This window comes from Acipenser ruthenus, chromosome 34 (assembly GCF_902713425.1).
Source record: "Acipenser ruthenus chromosome 34, fAciRut3.2 maternal haplotype, whole genome shotgun sequence".
In the NCBI taxonomy this organism is placed as follows: Eukaryota; Metazoa; Chordata; class Actinopteri; order Acipenseriformes; family Acipenseridae; genus Acipenser; species Acipenser ruthenus.
In genome coordinates this window covers 9945155-9966384 of record NC_081222.1, presented here as the reverse complement: position 1 = coordinate 9966384, position 21230 = coordinate 9945155, and the positions used below count along the sequence as shown (strand labels likewise).

General features: G+C 46.1%; 1 protein-coding gene across 1 annotated transcript; it reads right to left on the bottom strand.

The window, feature by feature from the left end:
* Positions 1 to 8412: 8412 nt before the first annotated feature.
* LOC131705005 (zinc finger protein 215-like) lies at positions 8413 to 9000 on the bottom strand. Its single transcript, XM_059006862.1, has one exon. The coding sequence runs from the start codon at positions 8998 to 9000 to the stop codon at positions 8413 to 8415; it is 588 nt and encodes a 195-aa protein (XP_058862845.1).
* Positions 9001 to 21230: the final 12230 nt, after the last annotated feature.

Sequence of the window (21230 nt, the reverse complement as noted above, 5' to 3'; positions counted from 1 at the left end):
GGCCCCCCTCCCTCGAGAAAAAGTCAGCATTTTGATGTTCCTTACCCACACGATGTTTAACAGTGAAGTTAAAGGGTTGCAGCGCCAGACTCCACCGAGTAATCCGGGCGTTCGTGTCCCTCATCGTGCTTAGCCACTTAAGAGGAGCGTGATCTGTGACAAGGGTAAACGGTCGTCCCAGGAGATAATAGCGAAGCGAGTTCATGGCCCATTTAATGGCCAAGCACTTCTTCTCTATGACAGAGTAGTTACGCTCACGTGGAGCCATTTTCTTACTAAGGTATAGCACCGGATGCTCCACTCCGTCTATCTCCTGGGACAAAACAGCCCCCAGACCCACATCCGAAGCGTCAGTCTGGAGGATGAATTCCCGGCTGAAATCCGGAGCTATCAACACAGGGGCCTGGGACAGAATCTCCTTAATCCTATCAAATGCTCCCTGACACTGCCCTGACCACTGCACAGAATTTGGGGCGCCCTTCTTGGTGAGGTTGATCAAAGGACTAACAATGGTTGAATACTCTGGGATGAAACGGCGGTAATAGCCTGCCAGTCCTAAAAGCGATCTTACCTGGGCCTTGGTCCAAGGAACCGGTGTGTCCACCAACACCTGGACCTTGGAGGCTACCGGCTTCACTCTACCATTACCCATAATGAAGCCAAGATATTGAGTCTCGGTTTTGCCAAACGCGCATTTCCCCAGATTAGCTGTTAGACCAGCTTCTCTCAGAGACTGAAGGACAGCCGTGAGTCTAACCAAATGCTCCCGCCAGGTGGAGCTAAACACTACCACGTCATCAATATACGCTGCCGCATACTGACGATGTGGGGCCAACACCTTGTCCATTATTCTCTGGAAAGTCGCCGGGGCTCCATGCAACCCAAAAGGCATGGTCTGGAAATGAAACAAGCCCCCTGGGGTCGCAAATGCGGTTTTCTCCCTAGAGCTGGATGTTAACGGGATCTGCCAATATCCCTTTGTCAAGTCCAGAGTTGACAGGTACCTCGCGTCTCCCAGGCGATCAAGGAGTTCATCCACCCGGGGCATGGGGTACTGTGACAGGATTGAAAGGAGTCCCTGTTGTAATTCGCCCTCCCGACCACCGGCAGCGCTGTGTAGGGTTGACCGTGATTGGGTCAGAAGGCTGAACTCTGACCATACAGGAAGTTCCGGGTCAGGCGGCCATCTTGGACCAAGGTGGAACCATGCGGCCGTCAGGTCCCATCATTGCAATCAGCTGTGCTGTTCTCATCGATTGGCTGACGTGAGGCAGCGTGCTGATTGCAAGGGTGGCACTTGGCAGTATTTAAGCAGTATGGTTTTGCCATTCGGCCCCCTGTCCTGAACTGAAAACATGTGCTGTGCGTTGTTGTTGTTTTGTTTTATCAAACTGCTGTAATTTGCAGAAGCTTGAAACTTAAGGAACTTTGGTGGATTGCCGCAGTGGAAGAAACCCAGGACAAGCCAGTAATCCGTGGAAGGGGGCCCGGAGGCGGTGAGAGGAAACCCACTGCAGGAGCACAGAGAAACCCAGTGCTTCCTTTATTGTTGTTTGTAACGAGACGTTTTTGTTTATTCTTTTTATTTGAAACCTGAGTTTACCATCGCTGGTATTCCAGGTGGTTTTCTTGTTTATTTTCTGGAATACTGGACTGTTCTATTTTTGTTTGTTAAAATAAAATCCTGCCTGTACCGTTGATGGTACAGGGCTCCAAGGACTAAACGACACTTCCGGCTCCTGTGTGCTGTCATTTCTGGTCCTTCCCTAAAGCTCCACCCACTACCCTCCCACAAGGTGGTGTCAGAAGTGGGATGAGCATGGACCGGCACACCCTGCAAGCCGTCTTGGAGGATCAGGAGAGACACCGTGACGGTGTAGAGCGGCGTCGGGAAGAACGGGATGCTCAGAGGGATGCTGAGCGTTCAGCCCATCTGACCGCGATGGCTGACAAGATGGCGGCCATGTGTCTGACCATTCAGAACCTGGTAGTGGCCCAGGCCCAGGCCCAAGCCCAGGTCCCGGCCGCAGCAGCTGGACCAGCGCAGCCGACGCCCAAAATCCGGCTGCAAAAGATGACCTCAGAAGATGACCCGGAGGCCTTCCTGACCACGTTTGAGCGGGTGGCTACAGTGTCAGGGTGGCCAGCCAGATGTTGGGTGGCACAACTCGCCCCCTGTCTGACTGGTGAGGCGCAGGCAGCATACCGGGCCCTGAGCAATGTGGCAGCGGAGGATTATCCCCAGGTGAAGGCAGCTATCCTCCAACGCCTCAATATCACTCCGGAAACGCATTGCCGGCGTTTCCGGACCTACAAGCGTCCAGAGGGAACCTGGCCCCGCATTGCGGCCCAGCAACTCTGGGACCATCTGACCCGCTGGCTGCGTCCCACTGAACGGACCACCCAACAAATCATGGAGTCTGTGGGGGTCGACCAGTTCCTGGAGGTGTTGGAACCGGAGACTCGAGCCTGGGTCGCTCGCCACAGTCCCGAGACGATGGACAAGGCCGTCGAGCTGGCGGAGGCTTTCGAGGATTCACTGCTTCAGGTGGACCCCAGTCCAGCCCCAGCAGTCCCAGTGAAGCATCGCCCTTTACCAGCGCACCCAAGGACTGCAGCAAGGCCTTCAGTTTTCCCCGTCCCTTTGAGCGCCTCGACTCCAAAGTGGAGACCGAGGTTAGCTCCCAGCTGGGCCAGAGAGAATCCCTGGACCCCCCCAGTGGTGGACCAAGGGACAAGCAGCCGTCTCCCACAGCGTTGCCTTCCCCTACCTGCTTCCGGTGCCATGAGGTGGGACACATTGCGAGATTCTGTCCTGCCGCAATGGAGTGTGACGTGGCCTTGCGATGTCCGGACGCAGAGGGTGGTGAGTACAGGGGAAGGGGTCGGGAGGGGCCTTGCATTATTAATGTAGTTGTTGGTAATATGAGTACCCACGCATTAGTGGACTCAGGGTGTAGTCACACTATAATTCGGTCTGCTCTCTTGGAGGGTACGCCCTGGCGGCCACAGGGGTCTGTGACCATCTCGTGTATTCATGGAGAAACCAAGGCGTATCCTACCACTAAAGTTAGAATGACTGTGGAAAGTCGGACGTGCCACGTAGTCGTGGCCGTCGCTAAAAAGGTGCCATACCCAGTAATTTTGGGTCGAGATTGGCCTTACTATACACAAGTTAAGGTCAATGCGGCTCGGCCACCTATTGTAGAAAAGGTGGTCGCAATGGGGGATCCAATTGGCCAGATCTTCCCCTTGCAGGCCGACATATTTACTTCCAGGTTCCGGCCCCATAAAACTAAAAGAGAGCGGGGGGCCGTGAAACTTGAGGGGGCATTAATGAGGCAAGGCTGGGGATTGGTGGGAGAGTCTGCTTTGCCTGTCAAACGAACACAGAAGGGAGTGGGTGTCCAGTGTGACCAGCGGGAGCGGGTTACTGAGATCCCTAGAGCAGAAGCTACTGTGGCCCCGCTCGGCATACCGCAATTCTGGGACCAGGGTGTGGACCTAGAGTGGGAGCAAAGTAACGACCCCACTCTGGTGCACATCCGGGGGCGGGTTCGGTCTGTCGAGGGGAAGGAAGTTGAAGGCTGCGGGCCGCTCACATTTCCTCACTTCATCGTGATGGGGCATTTGCTGTATAGGGTATCCCAAGCCCCGGGTACAGGACAGCCTGTAACCCAATTATTGGTTCCGGGGTCTTTCCGCTGGGAGGTCATGCGGTTGGCACATGATATTCCCTTTTCTGGCCACCTGGGGCGGGAAAAGACCTTGGAACGAATACTGGCCCGGTTTTATTGGATGGGACTCCACATGGATGTGAGGAAATATGTAGCGGAGTGTCCCGATTGCCAGAGAGTAGCGCCGGGGCGGGTTCGCCCGGCCCCGCTGGTCCCACTGCCCCTGGTTTGTACTCCCTTCAATCGCATAGCCATGGACATAGTGGGCCCAGTGCATCCCGCCGACTCTGGATATACGCACATTCTAGTAATGGTGGATTATGCTACTCGATATCCAGAGGCGGTGCCACTGCGCTCCACTAGTGCCGTCGCCATTGCTAAAGAACTAGTTAAGATCATTGCTAGAGTAGGGGTGCCCAAAGAGATTCTGACGGATCAGGGAACCAACTTCATGTCCGATACCCTCAAAGAAGTATACAACATTTTGAAAATCCGTCCCATCAGGACCTCTGTGTACCATCCGCAGACAGATGGCCTGGTGGAAATGTTTAATCAGACCCTGAAGCAAATGCTGAGGCGATTTGTGAACCAGGAACAAAAACATTGGGCAAAATTCCTCCCCTTCCTGATGTTTGCAGTGAGAGAGGTGCCACAGAGTTCAACAGGGTTCTCCCCGTTTGAGCTGCTATATGGGAGACAACCCCGAGGCATTATCGATATCGTGCGAGAAGGGTGGGAGGACCAAACCTCTACTTCTAAAAATGTAGTCAAATACGTACTACTGCTAAGAGATTGCTTAGAATTAGTCGGTCGTTTGGCTCAAGAGAACCTGCGCAATGCTCAGTATCAGCAGCAGCAGCAATACAATCAAAAAGCACAAATTCGGACTTTTCGACCTGGAGATAAGGTACTGCTGCTCCTTCCCACAACTGAATCTAAGTTGTTTGCCAAGTGGCAGGGGCCTTATGAGGTGGTTCGGGCTATAGGGAGAGTGAATTATGAAATCAGGCAGCCCAGCCATCGAAAACCACTCCAAATTTATCATGTAAATTTGTTAAAACCCTGGAGAGACAGAGAAGCCCTGTTTATTGCTAATGATAGCCCCGAGGAGGATTTTGGTCCTGAGGCAGGGCCATCTGGTCAAACAGCTAAGATTTTGATGGGGGAACAGTTACTTCCCCGTCAGAAACAGGAGCTGGGTCAATTAATTGAGGAATTCAGTGATGTTTTTTCTGAGTTGCCCGGTAGAACTGACATTATTGAACATGCCATTATTACTCCGCCAGGTGTTCGGGTGTGTCAGAGGCCTTACCGGATCCCGGAAAGTCGGCGGGGTGTAATGCGCCGGGAAGTGGCCAGTATGCTCGAGCTGGGAGTAGTGCAGCCTTCCCAGAGCGAGTGGTGTAGTCCTGTGGTAATGGTACCTAAGAAGGGTGGCTCCACTCGTTTCTGTGTGGACTTAAGAAAGGTGAACGCTATCTCTAAGTTCGATGCGTACCCCATGCCTCGAGTGGATGAGCTCCTCGACAGACTGGGTAAGGCGAGGTTCTTGTCCACTCTGGACCTGACAAAGGGATATTGGCAGATCCCGTTAACACCCAGCTCCAAGGAGAAAACCGCATTTGCTACCCCGGATGGCTTGTTTCATTTCAAGACCATGCCCTTCGGTTTGCATGGGGCCCCAGCTACCTTCCAGAGACTGATGGACAAGGTGTTACGTCCCCATCATCAGTATGCGGCAGCATATATTGATGACGTTGTTATTTTTAGCTCTACCTGGAAGGAGCACCTTGATAGATTGGCGGCTGTCCTGCAGTCTTTGAGGGAGGCGGGGCTAACAGTCAACCTAGGCAAATGCGCGTTTGGCAAACAAGAGACCCAATATCTTGGCTTTAGCATGGGCAATGGTCGGGTGAAACCAGTGGCTTCCAAGGTCCAGGCCTTGGTGGACACTCCAGTCCCACGAACCAAGGCTCAAGTGAGGTCACTTTTGGGGCTGGCAGGCTATTATCGCCGTTTTATCCCCAAGTTTTCCACCATTGTTAGCCCCTTGATTGACCTCACTAAGAAGAGCGCCCCAAACACTGTAAAATGGTCAGATGAGTGTCAGGAAGCGTTTGACACGATAAAGCGGATACTTTGCCAAGCCCCTGCACTAGTTTCACCAGATTTCGACAGGGAATTCATCCTCCAGACAGACGCCTCGCATGTCGGTCTGGGGGCCGTCTTGTCCCAGGAGATCGATGGGGTAGAACACCCCGTGCTATACATTAGCTGGAAAATGGCTCAAAGGGAGCGCAACTACTCAGTTATTGAGAAGGAGTGCCTGGCCATTAAATGGGCCACAAACTCTCTTCGATATTATCTCCTGGGGCGGTCCTTCACTCTTGTCACAGATCACGCTCCTCTCAAGTGGCTAAACACGATGAGGGACACGAACGCTCGGATTACTCAGTGGAGTCTGGCGCTGCAACCCTTTAACTTCGAGACGTCAAAAACGAGACGTTTTTGTTTATTCTTTTTATTTGAAACCTGAGTTTACCATCGCTGGTATTCCAGGTGGTTTTCTTGTTTATTTTCTGGAATACTGGACTGTTCTATTTTTGTTTGTTAAAATAAAATCCTGCCTGTACCGTTGATGGTACAGGGCTCCAAGGACTAAACGACACTTCCGGCTCCTGTGTGCTGTCATTTCTGGTCCTTCCCTAAAGCTCCACCCACTACCCTCCCACAGGTACGCATCGAACTTAGAGACTGCGTTGACCTTCCGAAAATCTACACAGAAACGGGTGGTGCCGTCCTTATTAGGTACCATTACCACTGGACTGCACCACTCGCTCTGGGAAGGTTGCACAACTCCAAGTTCAAGCATACTATCCACCTCCCGTTGCATGACCCCCCGTTGACTTTCCGGGATCCGGTATGGCCGCTGCCGAACAGTGACACCTGGAGGAGTGATAATAGCATGTTCGATGACGTCAGTCCTACCGGGCACCTTAGAAAAAACATCATCGAATTCCTCAATCAATGACCTCAGCTCTACCTTCTGCCGGGGAAGCAACTGTTCCCCCATCGTAATCGAAACGGTCTGACCCAGTGGCCCCACTTCGGGACCAAAATCCTCGCCGGGGCTATCGTGGGTAATAAACAAGGCCTCTCTCTCTCTCCACGGCTTTAACAAATTTATATGGTAAATTTGGAGGGGTCTACGGTGGTCGGGCTGCCTAATCTCATAATTAACTTTTCCTACTGCCCGCACCACCTCATATGGGCCTTGCCACTTAGCAAACAGTTTCAATTCCGAGGTCGGAAGAAGCAACAGTACCTTGTCTCCGGGTCGAAAAGTCAGAATTCTAGCTTTTTTATTGTACTGTTGCTGTTGCAATTGCTGAGTGTTACGTAGGTTCTCTTGAGCCAATCGACCGACCAATTCCAGGCGGTCTCGGAGCAGTAGCACATATTTCACTACATTTTTTGAAGAAGTTGTCTGCTCCTCCCAACCCTCACGCACTAGATCGAGGATGCCTCGGGGTTGTCTCCCGTACAGCAGCTCAAACGGGGAGAACCCCGTTGAGCTCTGTGGCACTTCTCTCACAGCGAACATAAGGAAAGGAAGGAGCCGCGCCCAATGCTTCTGTTCCTGATCTACAAATCGCTTCAACATCTGCTTTAAAGTCTGATTAAAGCGCTCTACCAGTCCATCGGTCTGAGGATGGTACACAGATGTCCTGATGGGGCGAATTTTTAGAATTTGATACACCTTTTTCAAGGTGGCTGACATAAAGTTGGTTCCCTGGTCCGTCAGAATCTCTTTGGGAATCCCTACTCTTGACATAATCTGTACTAGTTCTTTTGCTATAGCGACGGCACTAGTGGACCGAAGCGGCACCGCCTCTGGATATCGCGTAGCATAATCCACCACTACTAGAATGTGCGTATATCCAGAGTCGGCGGGTTGCACCGGCCCCACTATGTCTACCGCTATTCGTTCGAAGGGGGTTCCCACAAGGGGCAGTGGGACCAGCGGAGCCGGCGAACTCGAGCCGGCGCCACCCTCTGGCATTCGGGACACTCCGCCTCGTATCTCCTCACATCATCGTGCAGTCCCATCCAATAAAACCGGGCCAGTATCCGTTCCAGGGTCTTTTCCCGGCCCAGATGGCCTGAAAATGGAATGTCATGTGCTAGTCGCATGACCTCTTGGCGAAAAGTAATTGTGTTACGGGCTGTCCCGTGCCCAGGGCCTGGGATACCCTATACAGTAGGCGCCCAGCCACGACGAAGTGAGGAAATGTGGGCGGCCCGCAACCGTCAACTTCCTTCCCCTCGACAGACCGGACCCGCCCCCGGATGTGCACCAGAGTGGGGTCGTTAGCTTGCTCCCACTCTAGGTCCACATCCCGGTCCCAGACTCGCGGCATGTCGAGCGGAGGTTCGGTAGCTTCCGCCCTGGGCTCCTCAGTAGCCAGTTCCCGCCGGTCACACTGAACACCCACAGCAATGCAGTCTCTGGTACTAGCGCAGACTCAGGTGCCCGCGGCAGCACCACCAACAGGGCAGCCGCCGCCTAAGATTCGGCTTCAAAAGATGACGTCGGAGGACGACCCAGAAGCGTTCCTCACGACGTTTGAACGGGTCGATGGAAGCCACCGGCTTCGGTGGGAAACGAGGGGCTGGAGTCGGGGCCTTCGGTTTCACTGGAGCTGGGCTGGGGTCCTGTCGAAGGGCTGCATCTTCATAGTTCCACTTCCAGTTCCACTGCTCGCTCCATGGTGTTTGGGGTGTTCCTGGCCACCCAGTCCCGGGTCCCTGGATCTAGCACAGACAAGAACTGGTCGACAGCCACCGACTCCATCAACTGTTGTTTGGTACGCTCCCCTGGTTGCAGCCAGCGAGTGAGGTGGTCCCAGAGCTGTTGAGCGATGATGCGCGGGCGGGCTCCCTTCGGCCGGACATAGTGTCGAAATTTACGGCAGTGAGACTCAGGGGTGATATTCAGCCGTTGTAATATGGCCACCTTCACTTGCTGATAATCCCTGGCGGCTTCATTGCTTAGGGCCCGGTAGGCTGCCTCTGCTTCTCCCGACAGACATGGGGCAAGCTGCGCCGCCCAACACTCGACCGGCCAGGAGGACGCTTCGGCGACCCGTTCAAACGTCGTGAGGAACGCTTCTGGGTCGTCCTCCGACGTCATCTTTTGAAGCCGAATCTTAGGCGGCGGCTGCCCTGTTGGTGGTGCTGCCGCGGGCGCCTGAGTCCGCGCTAGTACCAGAGACTGCACCGCTTGGCACATCGCCGCCATCTTCTCTGTGATCTCCAACATGTGGCCGTCCTCTCGACTCGCTCCTCTCGTTGCCGCTCCACACCGTCCTGGTGTCGCTCATGGTCCTGTAAGAGGACCTGCAGGGTGTGCTGGTCCAGAGACATCCCACTGCTGACACCACGTGTTAGAGGGTAGTGGGAGTTGTCTTTGGGAGGACCAGAAAGGACGTCACACACACAGGAAGCTTGTGGGCAAACCTCAGTGCCACCTGGCAACTGAGTAGAGGTTTATTAAATAACAACAGCAGGGCCAAAACCACAGTCGGCACCCAGGCAGAGTAACAGGTATTGCAAAACAAACACAACAACCCCCGGTAGTACCAACTATGGTAAAACCGGGTTAAAAATAAAAAAAGAGTAAATAAGCCAGTCCCACACAATAATAAAGTAGTGCTCCAAAGGAGAGTAGCTGCCGTTCTTTAGATGGCCACATTAGTGGTGGTGGCGCTGTGTCTGCAGTTCACGCACTAGCTGCAGCATACTCCAGCACTCACTGCCCTGAGCGGAAATTAGACTTCCGGATACTTCCAAAACATACGCTCCAGAAGAGAAGAACGTAGTCGGGACGCAGGCAGCCGCCTGTTCAGGGGTCTGGAATAGGAGCAGAGGTAAGTAGCAACACACACACGCAGCAGCCCAGCGAACTCCTGTTGCTAACCCAGGACCGAGAGCCCGAATGCAGAAACCGTGCAGCCTAAATACTGCCCAACCCCGCCTCTGCAATCAGCTAATGCCCCCGCCTCAGCCAACCGGCGAACACAGCACAGCTGATTGCAGAAAGTGAGCCCGGCGACCGTGCGGTTCCACGTCAGGGCAAAACGACCCACCACACCAGAACTCCCAGTATGATCGTTTTCAGGTCGTTCGCCCCGACTTCGGGCTGCCCTATGCAACGCCACACGAGATCGGGAGGGCGGATTACAGTGGGACCCTATTACATCCCCGTCACACTGGCCAATGATGCAGGGACCTAGTATGTCTGTCTGGGAACCTGGTGCTTCCATATCAGTTAGGTCCAACCTCTGCCATCGCTATTTTGTAGCTTGAGACTTCTTACCCTTTCTAGGCATTGTTAGACTTCACCACATAAAAGTGCCTTGTAGTACAATTATAGTATTTAAGCAAGAACATGTAGTGGACAGTGTTGTTAAAGGCTGGTAATAGTTATTGTTTACTAATTGTCTCATGCTTAGAATGTGCTAGAATTTGAAATTTCTCAAAATTCTATGACAGTTAATTCAACAGTGGGAATTAGCCTACTGAAAGAAGTTGATGCGGTTACTAAAACAGCTGTACCTCTAGATTGGTAGACGCCATTCCTGTTTTGATTTCATATTTGAATATCTGAGAAGGAGAGGAAGATTTCATTTCCTCTAAGTATTTGTCTAACTTGTTGGGAAAGTGGTCAAAACGGCAGTTATTTCTAGAAGTTCACAGAAAACGTAGTTGGTGCAGTTACTAAAACAGGTGTACCTCTTGATTGGTAAAAATTATATCTGTTTTGATTTCATATTTGAATGGCAGGGAAGTAGAGGAACATGTCATACCCTCTAACGTTTTGTCTAGCTTGTTGGAAAAGTGGTCAAAATTTCAGTTGTTTATAAAAGGTTAGTGAAAATATAGTTGATGCGGTTACTAAAACAGCTGTACCTCTTGATTGGTAAAAGATTTGAATAGCAGAGAAGTAGAGGAAAATTCCATATACTCTAGCTTTTTGTCTTACTTGTTGGGAAAGTGGTCAAAGTAGCATTTGTGTCAAAAGTTACATCGTTTACAGGACATAGAATGTTGGAATTCTGGGAGTTTTTAAACAATGGGGATCTTTAGAATGTTGAAAAAAGTCCCATTAAAGTGAATGAAGATGGACAAAAAAGGACAAAAAGCTTAATAGTTTAAAAAGTATAAAATATATCAAAAGGTTGTATACCAGCACACTATTCCAGACTGGTCAACATGTTTTAAAGTTTGAACTGCATTTCAAGCTTAAATTATGTAAGAGGAGTAGCGTGCCAAAGAATAATAATAATAACACCGTGTAACAATTTTTTTTTTTTTTTTTTGGTTCCTGGGTAGTTAGTGTTATTTCCTAATTGCTTATGCCTCAAAAGTATAGAACATGGCTATTATTCCCCACAAACTTTGCTTTTGTGACCAGGACAGTGATATTTTGAAATTTACCTATTTTCCAGAACATTCCAGATAGATTCAGTGCTGAGTAAACTTGGAGTAACTTCTAGAACTTTCTAGAACTTTCCAGTAATATAAATAGTAGTATAAATACAGGGGCGTTAAGCCCACCAGTTCAGTTTAGTTCCAGCTGCCTAAGTGGATACATATCTGCATTTTTCTGAGATGGCATCAAGAGGCTGCAAGCATCCGGCAGACGCATTTTGCTATGTCTGCGGCCAATTTATCAAGACGAGCGAAAAAGTACTCCATGGAAGCATCTGCTAAGATGTGTGAGGCCTACAAGGCATATTTCGGCATGCCTGTCGGGGATCAAGACAAACCCTGGGCACCTCATTTCACCTGCGAGCACTGCAAAAAAACTCTGGAAGGTAAGATGGACAATTGTTGCTTGGAATTTTATGTTATAAAATTTGTTAAAATTTTTAAAATTGTAAAAGTTTTTAATTTTAAAATGTTTTATAATTTTCAATGTTATTGAAAAAATATATCATATATGAAAAATGTTGCGAGAATCTCTTACACATTAGTCATGGGTGTGTAACGGTTGGCTATCTGGGGTGACAGGCAAATGCATAATCTACCATATTTAATTGTCACCAAACCGCTACTAGGACATAGTAATTCACTTTTCCATATGACACCACTACACCCTAAGTATACCCAGGGAATAATAACTGTGTAATTGAAATAAATAAATAATTAACAAACAGGACAGAAAAAGGTAAACAGCTAGGAGAAGAAGCATTGAGGAACCATGCAATCCTCAAGCATTTATTACGCTCTACAAATAACAAGCAGGCCTCTTGGTTACTGACCGTAAACTAACAAAGAAAAATATACTAGTTAATTACATCAATTGACCAATCACACTATTAATTGGTTATACGAACACCAACAATAAATATATTGCACAGCACTGTTAGATATTGCACAGCATTGTTAGATTTCCATTACACGAGAGTAGATGTTAAAACTTCATGCTGATTTGAACTCGTCTCTCGCCAAGATAAGCACCAACTAAGACGTAGCTTTACAGTAAACTAATGTGATCCATAGGTGTCTCCATCCATTTACGTTTCCTTCCATATGATGATGTAGATATCCTTCTGTCTGGTGTTAATGGCTGAAGTGTAATGCTGGCTCCAGGGATCAGCTTATTTTGCCTCCCTGGCGCATCAGCACACACAACGGCTGCGATGCTGGCTCAGGGATCAACCAAAGTGCGGCCTCCCCAGCACATCAGCATGACAACCGTCTGGATTAAGCTAAGTAGGGTACATCTCTGGGGTTTTCAAGTGGGCACCTTGCATCCTCAGTGTTTCGTCGACTAGCCCACGACACCTCAAGAGGGCTCAACGGTGATTCTGGCGTCCCAGCATCACCCCCCTCCGTCCCCCACTCAACTCAGCCCAGCTTACTTACCTGTACATCAGCGTTTCTTTCTTTCTATTGTGCTTGAGATCCCCAGCCAGAATCTTTCCGTCTCAAGCACAGCCAGTTGCTGCTCCTCTCTGCTGCTTCAGATAAGTTCTTCACTGTGCGACGCAACTCTTGGCCACTGAATCCGACGTCTCTGAGAAACCGGGTTGTAGAGTGTGCCACAAATCCTCGACAACCCACTTCCACTGGGTAAACCCGAACTCTCCATCCTCGCTGTTCCGCTTCAGTGGCTAGTTGAGCATACCGCAGTCTCTTCCTCTCATACGCCTCATCTACAGCATCCTCCCATGGCACTGTTAACTCTACCAGGTGAACAAGACGTGCTGATCCAGACCACAAGACAATATCTGGTCGAAGGTTAGTGGTGGCAATCTCAGGTGGAAAAATAAGCCGTTGACCAACATCTGCCAGCATTTTCCAGTCTCTAGCAGCTTCCAGTTGTCCTGGGCGAGGATTGGTTTTAACACCTTTTCTTGGTGGTTGCTCTCCTGGGCGGAGGAATGTTGTCTTTTGTGTGTAATGTTTTGATGGAACAGGTGACAACTTATTGGTCATGTTATGCTTGTCTTCCAATGCTAAGGCCAAACATCGCAGCACCTGGTCATGGCGCCAAGTAAACCGTCCTTGGCTAAGATCCACCTTACATCCTGTCAAAATGTGCCTTAATGTTGCAGGTGATGAACACAAAGGACATGAGGGATCCTCTCCTACCCAGAGGTTTAGGTTCTGTGGTGATGGGAGAACATCATATTGCACAGCATTGTTAGATATTGCACAGCATTTAACTAATAAATATATTACACATAGCATTTTAATTAAATAGTTAGCATATAATAGATTAGTTAATCATCAATTAAATAGTTAACTATTGATTTGTCTCAAACCACCAATTTAAAATCACAAGTAGCAGTTAAATTTCAAAATTAAGTGATCAATTAATCATGATTTAGAAAAGACCATCCATTATGCTATATTGTTTATAATTTGTCCTTAACTGACACTATTCTTAACTTGCAATAGTCGATAAAACTAGAGTCAATGGCCCATTTAAAATAATAAAACTATATAGCATAACTAATAAGGTTGCAATGCATTGCAATACAGAAAACAATTTACAATCATTTAGTATGTAATCCAACAAACAATATATTAATTAAATGTTGCACAAGAGTTCCAGCACGTTTATCCAAAGAAGCAGGAGAAATGAAAGAAACAGAAATAAAGTGCATCTGTGTTTAGAACAAATCGCAGTAAATGTCCATTAGTTTAAGAGCAATAAAACTAGTAGTACGCTCTCCCCTTCCACCGCAATAAAGAATCAGCATGAAATAGTTAAGACAGTTCGATAAAAATGCAATTGTCCATATCAGGAAAACTATAAACAAAAGTTTATTTTCTCAAACCCGATGTAAATTCGGCAGCAACACGTCTCCCCAGGTTCCACACGCACTCCAGCCACAGCTCTCACCGCAACACTGCAACACAGCTCACTCGAATAGTTCGTTATTTTTCTTTACTCTTTTCTGTAAAACATCCAACAGCTATACTTGCAAAAACAAACAAAACACAACTAAACTTGTTGTCCTCAGTAGCGTGCCGCCATATTTTCAAAACTTTCTTCTTTCTCTGTCTCTCTCTTGCTCAGCTCAACCAATCTCCCGCAACACTGCAACACACGTTTTTTTTTTCCGTCCTGCAACAGTGCTAGCTTTATACCCCTGCCCCTGCAATCCCAATGTTAAGTAATCATTTTTTTTTAAAGGAAGCAAGTAATATATAGACAAGCACCGACACATTTACCTATCGTCACAGGTGAAATAAATGTATTTTTGTAGGATGGTACAGAGGGGAAAAGAGAGCCATGAAGTTCGCTATCCCAAGAATTTGGCGGGAACCCACTGACCTCTCAAGCAACTGCTACTTCTGCATGGTGGACCCTTCCAAACGTTGGACTGGCAAGAATGCACCTGCTATCACGTATCCGGACCTTCCTTCATCCATCGCCCCGGTGCCACACTGCCATGAGCTCCCCGTACCCACTCCTCCGGAGAGAGAGCAGTCGTCTTTAGAAGAGAGCAGCAAGTCAGAGAGCGAGGAAGACGTTGTAGATCCAGATGACAATTTCAGAGGTGGAGCTAAGGAGAGAAACCCATACTACCCCAACCAAAAATACCTCAACGACTTGATTAGAGATCTTGGTCTCACCAAGTCCAATGCCAAGCTTTTGACGTCTAGGCTCAAGCAGTGGAACTTGTTGGATGAAAGTGTGCAAGTCGCAGATCAGAGGAAGTGTCACCAACCTTTTTCCAGCTTCTTCACCCGTTAAGATGGGCTCTGCTTCTGCCACAATGTGACCAGTCTGTTCGAGGCAATCGGAATCGCCTGTAACCAGAATGAGTGGCGCCTCTTCATTGACAGCTCATCCAGGAGTCTCAAAGCCGTGCTGCTCCATAATGGTAACAAGAACCCGCACTCGGTGCACCTCAAAGAGGATTACAACAGCATCAAGACCTTGCTGGACGCCTTGAAGTATGATGAGTACGGCTGGGAGGTCATAGGAGACTTCAAAATGGTGGCATTCCTGATGGGTCTCCAAGGCGGTTTTACCAAGTTTCCCTGCTATCTTTGCCTTTGGGACAGCAGGGACACCAAGGCGCACTACCACAGGCGGGACTGGCCACAGCAGACCGAGTTCTCTGTGGGGAGGAACAACGTCAAGTGGGAGCCACTGGTGGACCCCCGGAAGGTGCTGATGCCACCACTACACATCAAATTGGGCCTTATGAAGCAATTTGTCAGAGCTCTAGATAAGGAGACGGCAGCCTTCAAGTACCTTCAAGACTTCTTCCCTAAGCTGTCTGAGGCAAAGGTCAAAGCCGGTGTCTTCGTCGGACCACAGATAAAGAAGATCCTGGAGTGCAATGAATTCCCCAAGAAGCTCACTAGTAAGGAGAAAGCGGCTTGGAACAATTTTGTCGCAGTGGTTCGGGGCTTCCTGGGCAATCACAAGGCCGAAAACTATGTGGAGATGGTTGAGACTCTGGTGAAGAACTACGGCACAATGGGCTGTAGGATGTCCCTCAAAGTCCATATCCTTGATGCTCATCTTGATAAATTCAAGGAGAACATGGGAGCGTACTCGGAGGAGCAAGGCGAGCGCTTCCACCAGGATATACTGGACTTTAAACGCCGCTACCAAGGACAGTATAATGAGAACATGATGGGAGACTACATTTGGGGGCTGATTCGTGAAAGTGATTTACAGTATAATCGTAAATCTCAAAACTACTCACTTCTAAATCTTTTGTAGTCATTTTTGTATTACTTTAGTATAAATACATGTTAATTTGGATTCATATGTTGTTTTTTTCTGACTTTATGTGAACGAAAAGACACAAATTCACCCATTTTCTCATTGGAAATAGGTAAATTTCTAAATATCACTGTCCTGGTCACAAAAGCAAAATTTGTGGGGAATAATAGCCATTTTCTATACTTTTGAGGCATAAGCAATTAGGAAATAACACTTACTACCCAGGAACAAAAATTGTGTTACATAGTGTAATAATAATAATAATAATAATAATAATAATAATAATAATAATAATAATAAGTAGTAGTAGTATGTTGAAGATTTAAAGTGGGGACTGTTGCTTCACAAGCCCCACTAATAATATCTTCTGTTTCCACTGTTTTCCCATTGTTCTTGCCATACATTCATTATGTTTGATTTAGCCACATCATTCACCTCTGAAGGACTCAAAGGCATTGTTATATCAATTTGTTCATTTAGTACTGTGCAAAAGTTTTAGGCAGGTGTGAAAAAATTCTGTAAAGTAAGAATGCTTTCAAAAATAGACATGTTAATACTTTATATTTATCAATTAACAAAATGCTAAGTGAGTGAACAGAAGAAAAATCTACATCAAATCAATATTTGGTGTGACCACCCTTTGCCTTCAAAACAGCATCAATTCTTCTAGGTAAACTTGCACACAGTTTTTGAAGGAACTCGGCAGGTAGGTTGGCCCAAACATCTTGGAGAACTAACCACAGTTCTTCTGTGGATTTAGGCAGCCTCGGTTGCTTCTCTCTCTTCATGTAATCCCAGACAGACTCGATGATGTTGAGATCAGGGCTCTGTGGGGGCCATACCATCACTTCCAGGACTCCTTGTTCTTCTTTACGCTGAAGATAGTTGTTAATGATTTTTGCTGTATGTTTGGGGTCGTTGTCATGCTGCAGAATAAACTTGGGGCCAATCAGATGCCTCCCTGATGGTATTGCATGATGGATAAGTATCTGCCTGTACTTCTCAGCATTGAGGAGACCATTAATTCTGACCAAATTCCCAACTCTATTTGCAGAAATGCAGCCCCAAACTTGCAAGGAACCTCCACCATGCTTCACTGTTGCCTGCAGACACTCATTCGTGTACCGCTCTCCAGCCCTTCGGCGAACAAACTGCCTTCTGCTACAGCCAAATATTTCAAATTTTGACTTATCAGTCCAGAGCACCTGCTGCCATTTTTCTGCACCCCAGTTCCTGTGTTTTCGTGCATAGTTGAGTCGCTTGGCCTTGTTTCTACGTCGGAGGTATGGCTTTTTGGCCGCAAGTCTTCCATGAAGGCCACTTCTGACCAGACTTCTCCGGACACTAGATGGGTGTACCAGGGTCCCACTGTTTTCTGCCAATTCTGAGCTGATGGCACTGCTGGACATCTTCCGATTGCGAAGGGAAGTAAGCATGATGTGTCTTTCATCTGCTGCAGTAAGTTTCCTTGGCCGACCACTGCGTCTACGGTCCTCAACGTTGCCCGTTTCTTTGTACTTCTTCAAAAGAGCTTGGACAGCACATCTGGAAACCCCTGTCTGCCTTGAAATTTCTGCCTGGGAGAGACCTTGCTGATGCAGTATAACTACCTTGTGTCTTGTTGCTGTGCTCAGTCTTGCCATGGTGTATGACTTTTGACAGTAAACTGTCTTCAGCAACCTCACCTTGTTAGCTGAGTTTGGCTGTTCCTCACCCAGTTTTATTCCTCCTACACAGCTGTTTCTGTTTCAGTTAATGATTGTGTTTCAACCTACATATTGAATTGATGATCATTAGCACCTGTTTGGTATGATTGTTTAATCATACACCTGACTATATGCCTACAAAATCCCTGACTTTGTGCAAGTGTACCTAGAAGAATTGATGCTGTTTTGAAGGCAAAGGGTGGTCACACCAAATATTGATTTGATGTAGATTTTTCTTCTGTTCACTCACTTAGCATTTTGTTAATTGATAAATATAAAGTATTAACATGTCTATTTTTGAAAGCATTCTTACTTTACAGAATTTTTTCACACCTGCCTAAAACTTTTGCACAGTACTAAATGAACAAATTGATATAACAATGCCTTTGAGTCCTTCAGAGGTGAATGATGTGGCTAAATCAAACATAATGAATGTATGGCAAGAACAATGGGAAAACAGTGGAAACAGAAGATATTATTAGTGGGGCTTGTGAAGCATTTTAAAGCAATTTAAACATTTTTGAAGTTAGTATGTCATTTCTAGATAATTTTGTTTATAATATCTATCCTATTTCCTGTTTCCGATTCTAATGCCTGTATCGAGCTTAGAGAATCTGTACATTTTCTTTAAATACCTCTATTTTGTCTATGGCCATAATAATTACCACACACTCTGCAGTAAATCCTGATAAATGATCTGATAATCTTCCCCTTTTACATATTTCAGATTTGTGTATATAGTAAGCATATCCTGTTTTCCCAGTTTTAGGGTATTTTGATCCATCTGTGTATTTCTGTAACATCTCTTCCTTATACGCTGTTTTTAGTGCATGCGTACCTGTGTACCAGTTATGTGAACCCCTGAATATATGTAAGTTATTTATGGTAGTTTGAGGGCTTGTTAATTTGCTTGGCAAACCTAAACTGTATGTTGTTGACCTACCCAGCATCCTTCAGGTCACAGGTGGGTAACCAGCAGAAATACAAAATGAATTTCCCTCCTCGCATTTTATGAAGGCATTTTTCCTTTTATGATATTACACAAGGCTTTTGTAGTCTGTCTGATGGACACTAAAACCGCATATTTGATCCGTATCTTTACATTTCCAGGTTATACTCGATTAAAGAAAGCTCTACACTATCACTTCCAAGGTCATTTAATGTTGATAGTGAAACTGTCCCCACCTTTCAACACCTTCACCACCCTAATGCCCTGAAAGACACTGCTGAGGGGAAAGTATGGTAAAAAAGTGGGTAAGACATTCATACAACAAAAACTGTTGAAAATTACCTCTAATTAATGTCCAGCATTTATCAATAAGGATCTGCAATGTCATAACGTCAATCACAGCAATCCTATTGGAAACTTCTTGCCTCAGCTCATTCATATTACACAACATTGCACATTGTCAAGCACAATGGCAGACACACAGTTTCCAGAAACATGCAGTTTAGTCTTACCAATTCAATAAAGATGAACATGAATCAAAAGGTTAATCTTGAATGTTTTTGGATCATATTGGTTTATGATCAATATGATAATAAATGATGTTGAAACATGTTACAGCCCTGGGATAAGGAACACATTCAGTTTGGGTTTTGATTAAAATCTGCTGCCTCCAGGGCTTTTGTTTTCCATTATTTTCATTTTGCATTCATTTTTATTTGCACTAAAGCAATGAATCCACTGAACTCTGATATGACAAAAATCCTGCCTGGAAAGGTGTTTTTTTAATGATTAAAATAGTCAATAACAGAAGACACCATTGCACAGTGCCTTTCAATATAGGACAATAAATACAGTTTACAGGACTATAAACATGTAGTACATTGATATGGTGCAATACAGTGAGAAAAGACAAAGTGCAAAGTTTACAAAGATCAGCACATTTCATGGGCTCAAAGAAACTGATGTGATTTTTTTTTAGTGAAACAACCAAAATTAAATAAGAAAACATCTTATCTGCATATAACATAACTCAGCCAAGCTGAAATTTTAATATATTTTTAAATATTTTTCTTCAAAAATGTTTTAGCACATAAATCTGTCATTACCGTAACACTACTGAAAACTGTTGTATAAAGAGAAATATACATCAAATTGATTAGGCATTATAATATTACACATTAGTGAAAATATGTATTTTATTTTTCAAAAGATAAACTTTGATTTTCATATGTATTGACTAATAAAATTAAAGTTAAACTAGGTTTTGCACTTTTATCAGGTTTTATACTGATATTTTTAATTAAGAAATATGTTAGCAATTATTAAAAGTATACCAGACTCTTTTATTTTCAAAAATATGGGCCCCTTACCCCTTTGCTAATATAACTTTCACTCCTGCCAATGCTGCTGCAGTTTTATTCACTAAAATAACTATTGTTACGGGAATGACAGCTTGTTACGGTAATGACACTAAAAGATTAAACAGTGATTTAAAATTAATATGTAAAGAAACAAATCATTTATAACGACACTATACAGATTCTAAAATAGGATATATTGGAAATCATAAAACTTTAAAACACACTGGGGCTGATGTAAGGATCGCTGTAGTGTAAACAATTGCGGCTGCAAAATCCAAATTGCCTTCCGGCCAGGCAATTATTTTGCACTGTGGCCTACTGTGACAAAGTGCCCGTCCCTGTGTGTATTTTCTGTGTTATGTGTTGTATGGTGCATGTGTTAATGTTGGTGTATAGTCATTGGTACACGGGATATAAACGGGTCTGTGTTTCACGTGTATTTAAAAATGTATAATTGTATTTAGGCACGGGATTGCACATCACTGCACGTGCATTTAAAGTAAGTAATATGCGCGCACGAGGTTGCACGTAATTAATTCACGTGCTGGGATTCAAGTGAATAATTAATCAGTAATTGAATCCCAGCACAACAGTATAAATAGATGCACGTTTCATTCACTCGGGGTTGTGTGTTCGGTGAGTGGAGAACGGGATTGGAGACGGAGGTAATTGTTAAGAATAGAAGCTCACCGTGTTTGTCTGTGTAGTCTGTTTTGTTTGTCTCTTTATTTTGGCGTGAAGTGCCATTCTCTCAGCTTCACCAAACTCTACATCTCTCTCTGTTTATTTTCCTGTTTCTGGTCTGACGCCACCCACTCCGGCCGTCTTTGTGACACCTACGTAAACTTAAGAGCAATGCAAATTACTCAACAAGCACAAATAATGAGCTGCAATCATGATAATGAGGGTCACAATGAGCGCCGCCTGTGCATCGGGGTATTTAGACATTTGAGGTGAGGTGAGTTAGGAGTTCAGAGAGCAGTAGGCACTGAGTGAGCTTTGTGGAGCACGAAAATCAAACCAAAGAAAAACATATACATAAGTATGGCAAAGTGGGTTGCAGTGCGCAGGTGTCGAGGTGATGCAGTGCTCCAAACAAAGACAAACAACACAGTTCTGATGAAGTGATGATTGTTTATTTATAATCCAGGGGTCAAAACTGACCAACAGAAAAAATAATGAGATACAGGCAATACACACCGATGTGTACTGCTCTGTATATTTAATTCACAGGGCATTCCCAAACAATGTACATGGTATTCAAAACACATA

Coding starts and splice junctions, on each gene's coding strand:
- LOC131705005 (XM_059006862.1), bottom strand. CDS start 9,000: ATGTTGGAGATCACAGAGAAGATGGCGGCGATGTGCCAAGCGGTGCAG.